This window comes from Harpia harpyja, chromosome 4 (genome assembly GCF_026419915.1).
Source record: "Harpia harpyja isolate bHarHar1 chromosome 4, bHarHar1 primary haplotype, whole genome shotgun sequence".
NCBI classification, from domain to species: domain Eukaryota; kingdom Metazoa; phylum Chordata; class Aves; order Accipitriformes; family Accipitridae; genus Harpia; species Harpia harpyja.
Window position 1 is genome coordinate 63,357,925 of NC_068943.1, and position 17,044 is coordinate 63,374,968.

Here is a 17,044-nt window from a genome sequence, read left to right on the forward strand (position 1 = left end):
AAGCTGAGGAAATGTGTGGGTTAGCAATCAGCAAGCCTATTAAACTGGTCCAAAATCCCACCCTTCGGATTCACAATATCTCATGTTTTGGCTTGACCAAGAGGCAGGTTGGTGAAGCAAGAGAATCTGTGGGGGTGTGAAAGGGATGACCCTGGAAACAAAATATTGGTTTTACATCGCAGGGTATCCGTTACAGGAGAATTTCCTCTGGCGCCAGCAGGTATTTGAGTAGGCATCTGGATGGATCCCAAAGGGGGGAAGGAAATGGAGATGGAAGTTTTTAAAGGGGATCAAGATGTTAAGCCTTAAAACTGTTTGAATGACCCACAATGACTAACCTGCAAGGTTTTTTCTGTGTAATGACTGGGGGGGGGGGGGGGCATGTTTAGGGTTGATTTCTTTTTTCTTTTCTTTTTTTTTTTTCGTTTTTTTGTGTTCGTGGGGAGTTCTAGCCAAAAGTGCAGAAGGGCACTGATAAAGGAAAGCAAAGTCCGTCCCTGACCACTGATGAGGAAAATCATCTGATCCATAGCAGCCTCCTTTTCTCTACACTGGGCACACTAATCATACAGCTGATCCTGAGAGCTCTTTGCTGCATTCTCAGTGCTTTTTAAAACACCGTTAGTGGTCTTAGTAACTGCAATCACAAAATATCACAGGCTGGATTGATAGAGTTTTACCCTGGAAGCAAATTTTGGCACTTATTGTTCCCCTTGGGCTTGGGAAAGAAAATCTTCCTTGGGGGTCTGAAGGCTGATTCATTAAATCTGATCTGTCTGCTGAAGTGCTCAGTAAAAGTGACTCTGATTTATTTGGATTTGTCACTATAAAGGTCTCTGGAGACAGCTATTTATCCTATGGGATTCTTGACAAATTGGCCGAGTGGTCTGGGCAGTCCAGAGGGAGGATGGTCTTCTCTGACCCCTCACATGGCCAGAGAACAGGTAATCATTTCCCTGATCACAAACACACAGAGAAATCACATCGTTGCCAAGACTTCTCCACCCACCCAGAAGCTGGTCATCCATGGCTCAAATCTCTGCTTGATCTCACCCAAAGGCAAGTCTGAGCTGAAAGAATAGTCTATAGCTATAGGAATAGCCAGGTAACAAAGAGCTCATGGGATGGATTTATGCTGATGAGGGTACATCCTGCTGAACTGGAGCCTAGCAAAGGTGTTTGTCTGGTTGAGGACAGAATTTCTAAAATACTTGACTGCAATGCAGTAGGATCAATTTGGACCCTAACTTTAGCAGTATATTTTAACTCCCTCCCAGCAAGGCATCCTTCTAACTGCAAAAGGGAAGAGATTGAGCACGGCAAAAAGAGGAGGAGGGAATCTGCTGCTGTTTTCTTACGATCCCACTTGTGTGACTTTCCCTGTGCTATAGTGTATAAGGTGGTGTAGTGTCCAGTGTCAGTTCTTCCCTTTAATTATCTGCTAGCCTGGCTGAGAGCTGTATAAACACATTACGGTCACTTGCAAGTAATAGATACTGCAACTGCATCCATCTTTCCCTTTTAACTCTTTCTGTCTGTCCTGCCTTTTGTGTTCCTCTGAATTTTATCAAACAGTTCAATAATGTGCACTTTGGTCCAGTTTCTTCAGAGCTGACTTAAGCTACTGATCCATTTATGGTTGTCACAGGGAAATAAGCACCTTCGTCATGATTAAGGCCACTTAAGATCTACATTGCCTCTCAGATGCAGATGGAATAAATTCGGGATGTCATGTCCAGTTCCAAATGACTGGAATGGAGGTGATAAGAAAAATAAAACTAAAGGGAAGTGCAGGAAAAACCTGGGAGAATGACAGCCTACCTTGAAGTTAGCTTGCTGTTACTCAGGGATTTTATCGTCTTGGCACACAGTTCTCCTTCCCGTTCATACCCGTGTGGCACAAGAGAGCTTTGGCTGATGCCAGCATAGTAGCATAGGCCTGAAACGTTCAAACTGGAGGAAACCAAGTTCAGTGGCAGGTGAAAGAAAGTAGGGAGGGGATTAAACACAGTGTGAGGGGGAATTCTGCGGCAGTGACTGTTGTTTGCAAAGGATGCACACAGGAATGAGCCGGTCTTAGCTTGTCTTACAGCGGAGGATTCAGGCCCCGAATGAATCAATCCAGATTGCGTTCAGCATAAAAACAGCGTGAAAGTAGCTAAAGTTCATGTTACAACCTCAGAAAGAAACACCGTAGACTATTAAAAGGCACTGGGGGTGGGAGTGTGTCCTGGAAAGGTAACAGCAATGGTCTCTTTACTCTACTTGGTGGTTGGATGACTTCAACCTGGGGGTTTTGCTTGGCAATCTGTCTTGCTAAAAGTCAGGGTAAGATAAACTGTACTCTGTCTCTGATTTCTGCAAGAAAGAAAACAATTGAACGACTGGTCATTCATCACTGAGCCACCCTCCCCCCTCTCCAACACCTTGTATAGGGTTGTATATCCTGGAGCTATTTAGCTTTCCTCATCCATTTCTTAAAAGAAAAACAAAGAATTTCAAGTAGCAAGATATGTATTTTACAACTTTCCTGTAATAAAGATAGTTCAGAATTGGAAGTGACTGATCAATAAAGAAATGACTTGTCTGTTGTTACAGTTGCCATATTCAACACATGTATCATCACATGCCACTTATGTTAAGGTAAGTTTAATATCAAAGGACCTCCTTTTTTAGCCCTGCTTCTGCAATTGTGGTCATAAATACATTTACTTATTCATTAAAAAAATGCATTCATCTTTGTGTACCAACAACCTCAAAGTCATCTCAGATGCAGCTTATGGACTTAAAAATGTGTGCTTTTACCATTCAGTTGTGGAAAGCGGAGAATATCGTTTGAGAAGTTCCTTGAACAGTTTGAGTTAAATCAGCTATTTAAATCACTGATAAACAACCCCACACAGAACAAACTGCAAAAATTACAAAACTGCTGTGAGACAAGCAGACTGAAAAGGGGAAAGGTGGCATACAAAGATGGGAAACAAAAGTAGTTGGGATATATGGCTGTAGGAAAAAGCAGTACCTCGGGTGAGAAGAAACAGCTAGGCTTGCTCTGATGAGCTGAATGTATGCTCTGCTCTCAGGGAAGCAAATGAAGCTGTACTCCTCCTTCTAACAAATCCAGCTTCGTGCTGCTTGTGGTACAAAGTACTCTGCTTCGGGTGCTGAGCCTGCCTGGCTGCTTCCCACGCCTGTACAAAGAGATGCTTCAGAGCACATTATCCTGCACATGGCTGCCACACAGGTAAGTACCAAGGGAGTCTTAGATACCAGTGAGGTGGAGCGGGGGAACTCAAAAAAAGGACATTGAAAGAAGATGGGCCTAAAAGCTGACTTCTCTGCAGCCCCATTGCACCCTGAGAGTCTGCATTAGCTCATGATTTGAGGAAGTAAGACCCTTCATGGTAGAGACAATTAGTTACAAAAAGGCATAAAGAAGCCTAGTAATGGATTTTAACTCTCCTAAGGGAATCCTGTGTTTTTACTGAGGAAGGATTACAGGAAACCGAAGTAACACTTTATTTTTCTTCACAGAGAGCTTGGGGAGTTTGGAGAAATTTAGTCAATGGTGATTTGCTACTTGTGCTATAGTGTTACCAATGATGGTACTCGTGGTCTGTTTATTAAACTTTTCGCTTGTCACTCATCACTAACAGGATCAAAACTCATTGTTTTTCTTCTTATAAAAGCAACTTTCAGAATTACTATGAGGTTAAGGGATGAGTGCTTTCATCTAAAATCAAAGTCAGGCAAGTATCCATTTTGTAAGACACGTAAGAATAAAAATGCGCCAATGTAAACATCAGGTATCTGAATGAAAAATGTTAATTGGCATTTCAAGAAATGGGGAGACATTACAAAGATATTTTAGGCTTTCAACATATTTGCAGTATTCTAACATCAATCATTTTCTTGCAACTAACTATCAGGTTATTTATCTTAGCTACCCTTGGTATCCATTACCATAGTGCCTAAGCCCCTCATAATGTTCTGTAGGGCAGGGAAGTGTCCTCATCCGTTTTTTACCACTGAGGAACTGGAGCAGAAAGGATCCCCCTTTTGTGGCCACCTAGAAAGCCAGTAACATAGCAGAAAATCAACCTACATACCCCGGGTCTCCAGCTAGCACCTTAATCAAAGAAGAGTCTGTCTCTTTTAAATTGGCCCAGTTTGCACTTCATTAATTTGCACCATAAATTGTAAAAGCAAGGCTGTGTTACACATATCACTGAGCCATTATCTGTAAGACTAATTCCACCATTCCACTTAGAAACACAGGAACAACCCAGGGCTTGCATCCCAAAAAGGGCTTTGGCTACACGCTGCCAAGGAGAGGTGAAAGATTACAGTGAGCCAGGCCATGGGGGGAGGAGAAAAAGAAAGATGACATGGTGTACTGCTATGGGTGCTGCACCGGGCAATTCCCAGAGGCTTTCCCTGGAATTGCTTGCTCTTCAGGACAGAATATGGCTCTCGTCCTGGGAAGCCCAAGCTGGCCCCAGATGTCTGGTGTGCATTGGCACCCTGTGGAACTTTGCATTGTGACTCCCCTTAAAGCCCCTGTGCTCAAACAGATTGGCTGAGCAGCTCCTCGGTGAGGGTGTTGTGTGGAAAACTTTTCCGAGGAATTCATCCGCAGTGTTGAGAGAAAACTTGTGGATACTATGTCACACATATATGTCATCTTTTCCACTCTGTGGAATTTCAGTCAATACAGCTCATTGTGATCACATGTACATCTTTCTTCAGTCCTTACAGAGTACGCATCAAGATATTTCTGCCACCAAATTTTGGTATATGGCAAATGGCACGGTATATGATGTCTGGTATATTTGCTATGTAATCCAAATGGCCTGCATGACAAAGACAGACCTGCCTTATTTTGGCACAAATTTTGACTAATAGAAATCTATTGTTCAGGGTAGGACAAGCTGAAATGATGTGGAGATTGAAATAAAGCATCAAAATGAAAACCCTTTAGCTAGCCACAAAATCCTTCCTTACTGTTTTAAATCAGGAGGTTCTGGATAACGTATTTCTCTTCACACCACCCTCAGCCATCATCCCATCTGATCTTAAAACATAAGCAGATACATATCTGAGTCCCATACCTTTCTTCCTAAGAAAAGGCTGCTTTAGTGGTTGGTGTCTTGGAACAGACGCCTTATCTTGCCAGCAGTTTTTAAAAATTTGGCCTTTCTGCTTTGGATGGACTCAGAGCAGCTATTAAGCGTTGTTTTCTATTTCCCCTCACCAAACTGCACAAGCACCCAGGGCCTGCTAGTTGTGGCTAGCAGAAGGTCTGATGGCTCGTCTCTCTTTTCCTCCTTTAATCTGCTTTCCTTCTGGGTTAGCCACACCCCCGGTTAAGAACCGAATACTGATGGCTGTCAGACCGCAGCCTGAGCATCACCCCGGACCTGTACACACAAAGGAAAAGAGAGGAGCGGGGAGGGGAAAGAGAGCAAGTCTGCCTTCACAGTCCATGCTTGGGGCTTTTTCTCCCCTCGCTTCTGTAGTTTCAGTTCTTTGGTCCTTTCTCAGCCTCACGGGACTCCACTGCAACCCACGTTTATAGTTGTCTTTCTTGCTATCCCCTAGTTCATTTTTAAAGCTATTTATTTCCTCCAAATTACTTAAATAGACTTTTATTACGTGCTTTTGCAATACCACTTTCTAAAACAACACCATTTTCTATATGTATTATGAACTACGATATGCACCATAAAACCAGAGGACTCCACTGTGGCAAAGCGCCATGACCCCACTTTGGGGATGTTCCAGGAGCTCTGAGAGTCACAGTTTGTGAGGCATGTATAAGGCCTGCCAGAGTCAAAAGAAATGCACAGTGACTGTGGTCTTTCTATGTCACTTGAGTAGGATGTGTAATCTTTCTCCCTTGCCTTGCCAGCTAACGTTCCCATTTAAGACTCATCCACAACACATACTATCTTCAGCTAACTACTGTGTTGGGTGAATCCCTATGTGCAATCGCACAAGTGGATAGCTGAATATTACCAGTTTTCTGGTTTATTATATCAGTATTTTTGGCCCAGATATTTTTTCCAGCTATGTACACCCACTCCTTTTGATGTCACTGCAGTTAGGCATGTGTATTTAAAGTTTTAATGTGGCCACCTATCAGAGCTGGTAAAATGCAAAGCCCCCATGACAAATGGAGTGCAGGGAGTCCAACAGCACAAACTGTGGCCAACTCAATCTGTAATAGCTTTAAGCAGCCCACAAAAAGTCTGGGTCCCAGCATGTGATGTTTCATTTGGATGGGAACAGAGAACATGGGCCAACCTACTGCATGTAATGATGGATGCTGTGAGAACTCAACTTTCAGAAGCTGTGAGCACTTTAAGTGAATAGGAATTTCAGAAAATCTGTGTCTACATGCACACATATCATGCCATAAACCATACAAGTAATAAAAGCTCACCAGAATAGTTGACATTCTTCCCACCACTCCCTGACAAAATGTTCTTCTTTTCCAAATTTCCCTCTGAAGCAAAAATCTTTTATTTTCCAAAACTTTATCCAATGTGCTAATTATTGGAAGGCAAAAGAGAACTTATTTCTTATCGACAGATTTCATCATGTCTTAAAGCCACAAAAATGCAAAGGATTAACCAACAAAGAAACATCATGGAAATAGATATTCAAAATAAAACAGTTATGTCTGCGCTTTAATCCTTCAGTGATAATTTTGCATAAGATATATTGGCTTTTTTACATATTTCTCTTTTGACCACTTCATAAAAGAGTCTGCCGTTTACAATGTCAACTACCGAGTAATATTTCAGAGATGCATCCTGGAAGCAGTGGATAGTAATAGTCCCTGTAGTAGAGATGGAAGAGGATACCTCTTCTCACTGTCTGTGAGTCTCCTTTTGGATTGGAATAAATGTGCATTATGAAACAAACATGACTCAGCCACTTAGGTTTGCTTCCTACAAGGATCCAGCAAAAGGAGATTCACTTGCATGTCTGTGAAAAGTTAATTGAAAGTTTGGGCTCAGTGCTCATGTCGAGGATTAGCTGTCTTGTTTCTGCTTCGATAACTTCTACAGCTTACACGCTGCTTGTTTCTGGTGTACTCAGCTTCTAGCTGACAGATCCTTTGCAAGACATTGCTTAACACAGCAGCAGTACCAGAAACCCTCACCAGAGACCTGGCATAGGAGGGGGAAGTGAGTCACACCAGGATTTGATGCATCCTTCATGATTAGGACACTGACCTTGTTGTCAGCATCTCTCTTAGGCATTAGGATATTTAATCATGGCTTTGTTTCTAAAGAGGCAGCTTTTGCCATTCTTGTTCATACAGTCTGTTTTACTCCGTGAGCAGCCCTGCTGATTTTTGTGAAGCTACTCAAAGGAAAAGGTACCAGATGGCATAAGTCAGGCTGGTAGAAATCATTCCGTTATTAGATGTACAGGTCGCTGCCATAGACAAGAGCACTACTTATATGTGTCATAGCTTTTGTCATCAATGTGACAAAAAGGATTAAATTATAAAATCTGAATTAAATATTTTGAGTTTCATAAAATATTTTTTCAATATCCACTAACAAGATTTTTTTGGAACTCCATTTCCCAGAGTTTCAATATTTTGGGGTTTGTGACATTTCAAGGTTTAAAAAGTCACATGAAATGCAATTATGGCTGCTGCATAACTTTCTACATAAATTTTCTTGAAACTGCAGTTTATTTCCTCTAATCAGTAAGACGGAAACTTTTCCATTCTAGGAATCAGCAAAACTTTTGGATATTTCTAAATGAGAATAGAAGGAAATATTGTTGGGGTTTTTTCCCCACAATAAACTATTCTAGAAAACAGTTTCTCAAAAAGCTCTGATTTCTCGGGGCTTTGAATCAAGACATTGGGATTTCTTGGGGAGGTGTAGTGATGTTGGTATCACATACAAATATGTGCCTCTTGGGCCAGTCCCCCAGGACAGCCTTTTAACAGTCTTGGCAATTACATTATTTTTTCTCTTTGTGTATTGCTTTATGTTATTTATCACAATGTCTTTTATCTTTCAAACCAAAACTGTGACCAGAAACAGATACACAGCACTGGAAAGGAGCTGTGGGAGGGTTTCAGTGCCCTGGCCCTTCCGAAAAGCTACCCCACTGTTACAAACAACTTTGATACATTTCCCTAGCATTGTCCATCCTCTACAATGGACAAGACAAAATCCTATCGCAAAAATGTCACCGGATTATTACATTATTAGTAGTATTAGTATTATATTAGTAGTATTAGTTATTATTAGTATTATTCATATATAATCGTATATTATTAGTATTATTTCACTTAAAGTATGTCAAAGTATGCTTCTGAGGTCCCTCCACCATTTTACTTCGTCTCCAGGTGAGACCAAGAGTGAGAAGGAGAAATCTCAGCACGAGATTTTTTTTTAAAATTGCAACTTGAAAACATTAATCTGGTTGTACTTTTATTCCTGATTATTCTCAAACCTGACTGAACATGATTCATGATCAGCTGGCTGCCTGTGGGTGACTTCCTTGGTTATTCTCCAAATACAGGAAAACACCTGTATTATACTTGGGCAAAGAGTTTTAAAACCAGCTACTGATTATGTTTTCCTCAGCTGTGGGTGATCTGAGGTTTTCCTTGGGTGACTGTTCAATGCACAGTGAAAATACGGTGCCTTGATAAGTGACACAGAACATCAAATAAAACCCCCAAAACCCCAAGCCATGCCATGCAAAATCATGCAACACTTGCAGAAATCTTGGCCTGAAGTTCCAAAGCTGTTCTCAAATTACCATGTTATTCCAGCCCAGGGGAGGGAAGGTTGGAGGCATAAAAAGTGGGGCTTTTTTTCCAGGGGGAAATCTGTAACCATAGACCAGCATAAGCCTATGTGTGACATGTCCCCCATACCTAACACCCTTCAGACCAGGCATCCCGAATCTCTGCCCCCAGCATGCCTGGCATGTCCCAAATGACCTTATGGTTTAGCAGGCCTCTATTAGAAAAGAGAGATGCACTTTCCTGTGTAGCCAGAGCAATGCAGAGGAGAAAGTTATCTACAGGGCAAATCCACAGATTTGTACTTATGTTCCCCATGCCAGTATTTCAACTTCCTTTTTAAAATATGAATGAAGAAATGAATGTACTGGAAAGGCCAAAAGGACTTTAGCTCCATCTGTCTTTCCCAGTCAGTTATTAACCCAGTGGCTGGCCTGTGGTCCCAGTCATTTAACTGGAGAAGTAAGAGGCCACACCATTGCCACGGTGGCTGCAGCCATCTCAGCTCTACCCTTCCCACAGGATTGGGTTAGTCTCCTCCCCATTGGTCCCCAACCCCAAACTGGGATTGCAATTCAGAATGAGTCAGGAGGACTGGGTTAGGCAATTCAGGTGAAGGGAGAGGGATTGAAACCAGGAGCCAGATCAGGGGTACAAGCCCCTGGCTTGCCAGGAAGGACATAAGGAGCAGGAAGGTTGGAAAAGGAGAGGTTCAACTCATGTAGCAAACAAATAAGGAACCAGGAGTCACCCAGAGAGGTGAGGATACAGTTTTTTAGGTCTGCCCATGCTGGCCCCTTTGGAGAGGGAAAAAGGGACGATTATGTTGTTGAAAAAGTGTGTCACAGTCTGGATGCATAAAGGACTCAAAAGTACATTATACTACATGTATGTAAGTGTATATCTCACACACACACAGTAATCGCCACCAAAAGAATACAAAAATGTGTCCTGGATCTCCACAAAAGTGTGTGATCTGTATTAGATCAATTTTACTGGCTCTGAGGACTCAAAAAAGTATGTAAGTCAGTAAAAGCTACAAATGTGTGGCAATTCTAAAGGCTCATAGCACACATGTAGGCATACCTTGATTTTTAGAATGCACATGTAGCAACATATTAAAGACACTTTTAAGAAGCCGGAACATTCCTTCTGCTTTTTACAAGTTTTTAGAAATTACTGAAGTAAAGCTAAAAATAAGTGACAGAAAGGATGTGAGTATATACTTTTTTTGTTGTTTTGTTCTTCTGGGAACTTCTGATGCTGAAATTTTGATCAGATTTTGTGCTCCCTGGTCATTCGTGCTTAGAGACACAAGCAACTTCAACTTAGTTTTCCATCATCCTTGCTCCAGTAAGAGTCTTGTAGCTCATTTCTAACATCAATCACTTGGACTATAAATCTCTGCAATGGATATGGCCATTTAAATCTCCACCTGCACAAACAACAATCAGGCCTAGAAAATAAGGAGGCTCATAAATCTCCACGCTGGTGATTAGTAATATTTTGGATCTGCAACAAGCATGTTATAAAGAAAAAAGGGAAAAAAAAAAAAAGCAAAGCTAATTCATTAATTAGGACTGATATGCTGACAATCTGTTTAGTTTATACACAGAGAAAACACAAACAGGGCACAGTTAACATAACATGATGTTAGAAGTTAGTGAATTCCCAAGAGCCCAGGGCTTGGAGATATGGTATCTTAATGTACTTATCCTATTGTGAGTGGGAAGGTGTTATCTTCCAGCCAAATGGTAAAGAGCTGGTTTAAAGTTTAGGTTTACCCTTTTTCTTCTGGCTTACATGAGCCAAGGAACCAAGATGGATCAAGAGATAGGAAAGACTTCCTTGCTAGTTACCAAACATGACACTCTGCCGCCTGCTGAAACTTTAATCTGCAGACAGTACATAGCACTTGGCAGACGTACCAGTTTGGCCCACCACGATTTTTGTTTGTTTGGCTGGTTTTTGTTTAGTGCATACAGAAAACCCAATGTGATGCTCACACAGATCAGCAAGAGACTTTTCTGTGGCTCCAGTGACCTTGGATTAATTCCAAAGCCACTGCATACCATGGTGACATCTTAGGCTGTACATTTTTGTCCAGAGCTATGTGAATCCTCAGGTAAGCAGCTGAGTAAGCGGAGTTGCTCTTGCACTCAGATCAATCACTGTGTTCAGGAAGGTCCCATGTTCAGACCGTGCCCAGTTCTTTAGTCCCCTGTGTTCAAAACCCAGGCTGCTGGGGGACCTGTGAGATTTCAGGAAGTGTGTGAGGAGGGAAGGAGCGATGGGAGCGAGTTCATGCTTTGCTGGCCTCTTTTGGGCTCCACATGTGGGTTCAGAAGATGATTTTACGTGGAGAGCATGAAGAGCTAGGCCAAAGTTAACTGCTTGTAAAAGCCTGCTCTGCAGAGACTGAATACACATATGCATAAAGATCGTCACTGCAGCGTACATCTGCTCATTCAAACTACAGAGCAACCCGCTCATTCACACTAGTGGTAAAATGATTGGGAACGTTTGGCTTCAGTGGTTGCAGAGTATGGCCTAATGCCCTCGCTCCCATCACTCCCACAGAAGTGGCCTTACCTTGCCTCTTTATTCAGACAAAACTCCCTGACTTTTGAGCATGCATGAATCGGCAGACAAAATGCTCCATGGGTACAGCAGAACGAACCACCACCATCTGCTCTGCAACAACACTCCGAGAAAAGCGTTTTCTTCTGTGCTATCTCTACCATCCAACAACCCCCCTCCCCTTTTCCTTCATTTCAGCGCACACCCTTGCCACCCCATCCATAGCCACACCGACCCTCCCCGGTGGCGCGGTGCTGTCCCTCGGCTTGGCGGGCTCCGCGAACCACTGGGATCTCGGCCGCCTGGCACATCTGCGGACTGGGCAGCCTCTGGGATGCTTACAGCTGGGGGGACTCAAGGAGTGAGAGAGGAAAGGGACTTGTCGGAGGTCACCCAGGAAAGCTGGAAGAAGTCAGATCCTCCTGCCTCCAGCCCCTAGGCTGTGACAGCAAGGTCCACGCTGCCGGCCGGGCGGCGGAGCACTCCCTTCCTGGAATACACTAGTAGCTGGACAGGATGCGTTCACAAATATAATCATCCACAAATCTCCCCCAGATTAGGTTACAAGGCAGCGTTTCGACGGCACGCATTACAAAGCTCCCTGGAAGGCTTGGCTGGTGGATCTGCTGCTCTCTCTGCTCATGACCCATTTTGGCTTTCATCAAGAATCATGACACCAGCTGCCTGGGTCATCTAGGAGGCAGGGAGGGGGAGAGCAACCCTGGGCTGGAAAGGGAAGTGGGGAAGGAGAAGAGGAGGAGGAGGAAGGGGGAGGATAGAAAGACGGAGCGGGGGGAGAGAGAGAAAGCGAGTTGCTTTGCTCCAGTTGTGAAGATTTGAATCCCAGTTCCGAGCTCTCGGCAAAGGCTTGCCGGGATACCTCATTCCCTGTCCTGTGCAAAGGTCTGTGATTGGGGATGTGGTGTGCTCAGTGGGCAGGGCCCCTCCCCTGGGCTGGATCCGCCTCTCTTATCCCCCAGATAAATTACTAGTGTCCTCACTAAATTCCTCGGCTTTCTCTCTCTCTCTCCCTCTCCCTCTCTCACACACACTCCCTCCCTCCCTCAAACACTGGCAAAGCGGGGTTGGGGGGCGGGAGGGCGGGGGTCCTCTCTGGACTGGTATCGCGCCTTAGTGCTGGGGGGGGGGCAGGGAAGGGGAGGAAAATACTGGTGCCCCTTCTCTCCTCCACCGCCTTGAAGTAGATTTGAGGAGCTGCCCTTCCTCCCCCTCCTCCCCCTTCCCGCTGGTCCTTTGGCGTCTTCCAGACCATGTCCACTGGGTCCCTCAGTGATGTGGAAGATCTGCAGGAGGTGGAGATGCTGGAGTGCGATGGCCTGAAAATGGATACTAACAAAGAGTTTGGGGCGTCCACCGAGAGCAACGAGGAGGGATCCAATGGCGAGAATGGCTCCCCTCAGAAGGGGAGAGGGGCCTCGGGCAAGAGGAAGAAAGCTCCCCCCAAGAAGAGCCCTTTAAATGGAGTGAGCCAGGAGGGAAAGCAGGTCCAGAGAAACGCTGCCAACGCCAGGGAGAGGGCGAGGATGAGGGTCCTTAGCAAAGCCTTCTCCAGGCTTAAGACCACCCTGCCCTGGGTGCCCCCAGACACCAAGCTTTCCAAACTGGACACCTTGAGGTTGGCCTCCAGCTACATTGCTCACCTGAGGCAGATCCTGGCCAATGACAAGTACGAAAACGGCTACATCCACCCAGTCAACCTGGTAAGTCACAGCCCGCCGGGGCCAGGCACTCTGCGTGTATGTGCACGGGGAGAGGCGGGCGAGGAGCTGGGATGGGGCATGTGCGGGGAGAAACCTTCGCTATGCTTCTCTCAGAGAGGCTGGTGCCAGTGGGGTGGCGAGGGGTACTGTGTGAGGGGACAGGCTCCCAGCTGCCCTCCCACCCTGTGCCCCAGAGCTGAGCCTCCCGGGCGCCGTCCCCTGCTCCCGGCAAGCCCCTCCAGGGGACAGGCAGGGGCCACGCTGGCCACACATAGGCAGGGACAGGCTTTACTGCCCCAGAAATGCCTGAGAAACCTCAGCAAGTTGATGGCAGCTTTCTACCTGCAAGCAGGCGGGTATAGGAATTTGGGTTGAAAAAGGTATGTTTTAGGAAGGACCCAAGCCAAGGACCCAGGATTTACTCTTATCTCTCCTCTCTACCCTAATGTTTCCTGCCGTAACAGTCCGCTCAAGCTCTAGCTTTTTAAAGACAGAGCTCTTGGGGCTCTGCACTCAGCCGCTCAGATTTGCTGGGTCCAGGATGTTTCTCCCATCCATGTAAACTAGGAAAGGAGAAATAAATACCAGTGTGGACTCCCCAGGGCGGGCGTCTGCCCCAGGCACACTCCCTGGGCTGCACAGCGTCCCTCTTGCTGCTCCCACCACACACAGAAAGTTTTCCCCAGCAGCCCAGGGTCTCCCTGCCATCCCTGGCCACCAGAAACACCCAGTTTCCAGCTCTAAAAATACATGCGACTGATGTAAACCGGGGGCGGGCGAGATCTGACTGGGCTCTTTTTAAACATCCAGCCTTTACTTTGCCCACACGTGTGGACCCTGTCAGATAAAGGGATGGCAGAGAGGGTCTGTGGGGACGTTTCACTGGGGCCTGGCTCTGCCTTTTGAGCTCTGGACTCTGGGGGAAAGCACATTACCCGCTGTGTCAGCTGATAAGGGCCTGGGAGGTATTTTTTTGGCTAAAACCAAAATCCTCAGCACAGCAACACAGGGGAAAAAAAAAAATAGTAAAGCGAACCCAACACCCAAGCCCAGCTATAACCCCCTGCACTGAGGCACACCAAAACTTGCCCCCCGAGCCGCGGGAAGCCAGGGAGAGCGGCCGGGGGGGGATGCCGGGGGCTCCGGGCGGCTCCTGCGCCCGTGCAGCGCGGCGGCGGCCGGGCGTGAGGCGGCTCCCGCGGGGAAGAGCCCCTACGCCGGTCACGGCCAAAGGCGGGGGGTGCCCGCGGCGGCTGTGGCGGGGGGACGCGGCTGGGCCGGAGCCGGCGCGGGTCCCTCCTCTCCTCTGCCCTCCCTCCCGCCGCGGCTCAGACGGGCTCCGCCGGCCCGAGGAGGCGCGGGGGGGGCCCGCCGCGGCCGGGAGGGGAAGCGGCATCAGCCGCCGGCAAAAGACGAAGCGGTGCTCGCCGAAGCCAGGGGCGACAGCCCCGGCCCGCGCCTCGCTGACCGCTGCCAGAAGCGGGCTCAGGCGGCGCTGGGTGGCGGGCTCGATGCCCCGGGGCGCTCCCGAGCTGGACCCGCTGGCGAAATAAGCGTTGCAATGTGCCTTTTTCCGTATGTAACCCCCTTCCCACCCGTGTCTTTTCCTGGCTACAGACTTGGCCTTTTATGGTAGCCGGCAAACCCGAGAGTGACCTGAAAGAAGTGGTGAACACAAACCGCTTGTGCGGCCCGACGGCATCCTGAGCCCCGGCGGCCGGGCCAGCAGCGTCCCGGCGCGGCCGGGGAGCGGGCGGCGGGGCGGGCAGGGACACGCCGCGGCCCCGCCGCTGCCCCGGGCCCCGGGTCCCGGGCAAGAGCGACGGGGAGAGCCGCTCTCCCGGAGCGGAGACGACCAAACGTGCCCTAGCAAAGACTCCGCCCCGAGAGATCCCGACTCTATTTAACTTTATTAAATGCGTGTACAGTCGAGTGTCCTGCAACAAGAGCCTTGCTGGTTCAAGCGCTACTAGAGAAAAGACAGAGATCAAACAAAACCTACCACGCGTGTATCTGTTGTCTGAGACCTGTGAAATATGTAGATGCCTAGAAAAACTGACTTTGACAGTCATCTCTATGAAGTAACTCACCCTAAAGATATATAGATATATTTTCTTCAAGCAGGTTTTGCTCTATTTCTGTGAATAAACCTTCCTTTCCACTGAACACAGAGCGGTGTAATGTTCGTTTCCGACTCTCGGGCTCGGCGGGGGAAGGAAGGACCGCGCCTCCGCCGGCCGCCCTCGCCCAGCGCGCTGCGGGGAACCCGCCGCTCCGCCCCGGGCCACGGGAGGGCAGTTTCCCCGGAGCTAAAGATTCGGAGCAAAGCCCTGGGGGAGGGGGTGGCTGGGCCGGGACCTGTCCTCGCCGCGGGAGCCCGGCCCGGCTCCGCAGCCCGGTGCCCGGGCGCTGCTGGAGCCGCTCCGCACCGCTCCGCACCGCGGGGACGGGAGCAGTTAGCTGTTGGTGAAGTACAGTGGGACGGAGGATCCCCCTCCGGCCCCGGTCCTCGGTGCCGGGAATTTTTAACTTAAACATCTCCCCTCTATCGATCAGCGCGCCCGTGGGAGAGGAGGCTGAGATAAACAGGAGTGCGGGGCGCTCCCCCTGCACCGGCAGCTGATGCGCCAGATCCCACCGCGCTGTTTAATGTTTCAGGGTTATGACCGCACTGTTTACAAGACGTCTTCGGTTATTTATACTGTTATTATTAGCAGAGGGGCTTTAAATTTCCGCTTCACTTGCTCTTTCAATACCGTCCCTCCGTTCCGTTTGGTACCTGGGTACCTTCTGGCCGAAAGCAGGCACCGCCGGAGAGGGGCAGCGCCCTGCTTGGGGGCAGCGGGGGCTGCCGAGCCGCCCTGGGGCCGGGGAGGCATCGCGGCCACCCCCCGGCCCGAGCCCTGCGGCCCGGCTGCGTTACGGCGGCGGGGGCCGGGGCGCGGAGGCCACGGACCCTCCCGGGAGCCGCCTCCCCCCGGGCACCCCCGCAGGCGGGCGCGGAGCCGCCCCGGGCAGCCGGGCAGGGTGGATGATGTTTCTTCTCATGCCCCCCTTCCCCCCGAGGTAACTGGGTGAGGTAGCGCGTCCTCCAGGCGACCCAAATTCACCAGTCGGGTTCATGCGTGAGCTAGGTTTAATTAAAGCAGCTCGCCGCGAGCTGAGGGCTGTGCAAACATCTCGGCCCTCGTTATGGAAGGGGCCAGGGCCTGCTGTATCGTCCTAATGGTTTTGAAGGGGAGAGCTGTTTAATTTCACTTTTTCACAGCTTTATCTCCACCCCGCACAATTAAAAGCAGACCTCCTTGCCTGGCCAAACCATGCGCAACTTCACTGCCATGAGTGGGACTGCGCCGGTTGAGACACGCGGTTACACACACGGGCTTGACTGACTTTACTGCCAAACACATCACCTTGACCAGCCACAGCTCTTGCTGAAGAGATGAGCAGCTCCAGTAAGCACGGTTGAAAGGGCTGATCTCTCCACCCCAGGCATTGGGAAATTCAGTGGGAATTGGTATCTCTTAAAGGGAGGCAGAATAGAGCCCTCCGACCTTAAGCTAAGTGCAAATGACTGATACAGCAAATGCACGAATACCATCTTAACCACTGAATTTACCCAGTGAATTGAAATTAACCGTTGGATTTAACCACTCAAAATTTCGACTTAAATCCATGCTGCTCGAGACTCACAGCAAGGTGCTGTTTTCCTTCGAGAAAGCAGAAAGTGATAGGCATCAATTTGTCATGTGAGATACGCATAAAACTAAGAGTTAAATTCTGAATATTGTCACACGTGCTTCTTTGCCACCCTGCTTTGCAATGCCTACTAACTGCACTCAGCATCCTTCCCAACCCTTTTGAGTTAGCCATGTTCAGTGTTCATTTGCCACCTGAAACACAGTATGGAGAAAGAGAAGGGAGAAATGCAACAGTCCCCTGTGAAATGTGAGGA

General features: G+C 47.8%; 1 protein-coding gene across 1 annotated transcript; it reads left to right on the top strand.

Moving 5' to 3' along the window:
* Positions 1-12,535: 12,535 nt before the first annotated feature.
* TCF21 (transcription factor 21) lies at positions 12,536-15,255 on the top strand. The gene is made up of 2 exons (XM_052785715.1): positions 12,536-13,089; positions 14,707-15,255. The coding sequence occupies exons 1-2, from the start codon at positions 12,640-12,642 to the stop codon at positions 14,794-14,796; spliced, it is 540 nt and encodes a 179-aa protein (XP_052641675.1). The 5' UTR covers positions 12,536-12,639; the 3' UTR covers positions 14,797-15,255.
* The last annotated feature ends 1,789 nt before the right edge of the window (positions 15,256-17,044 follow it).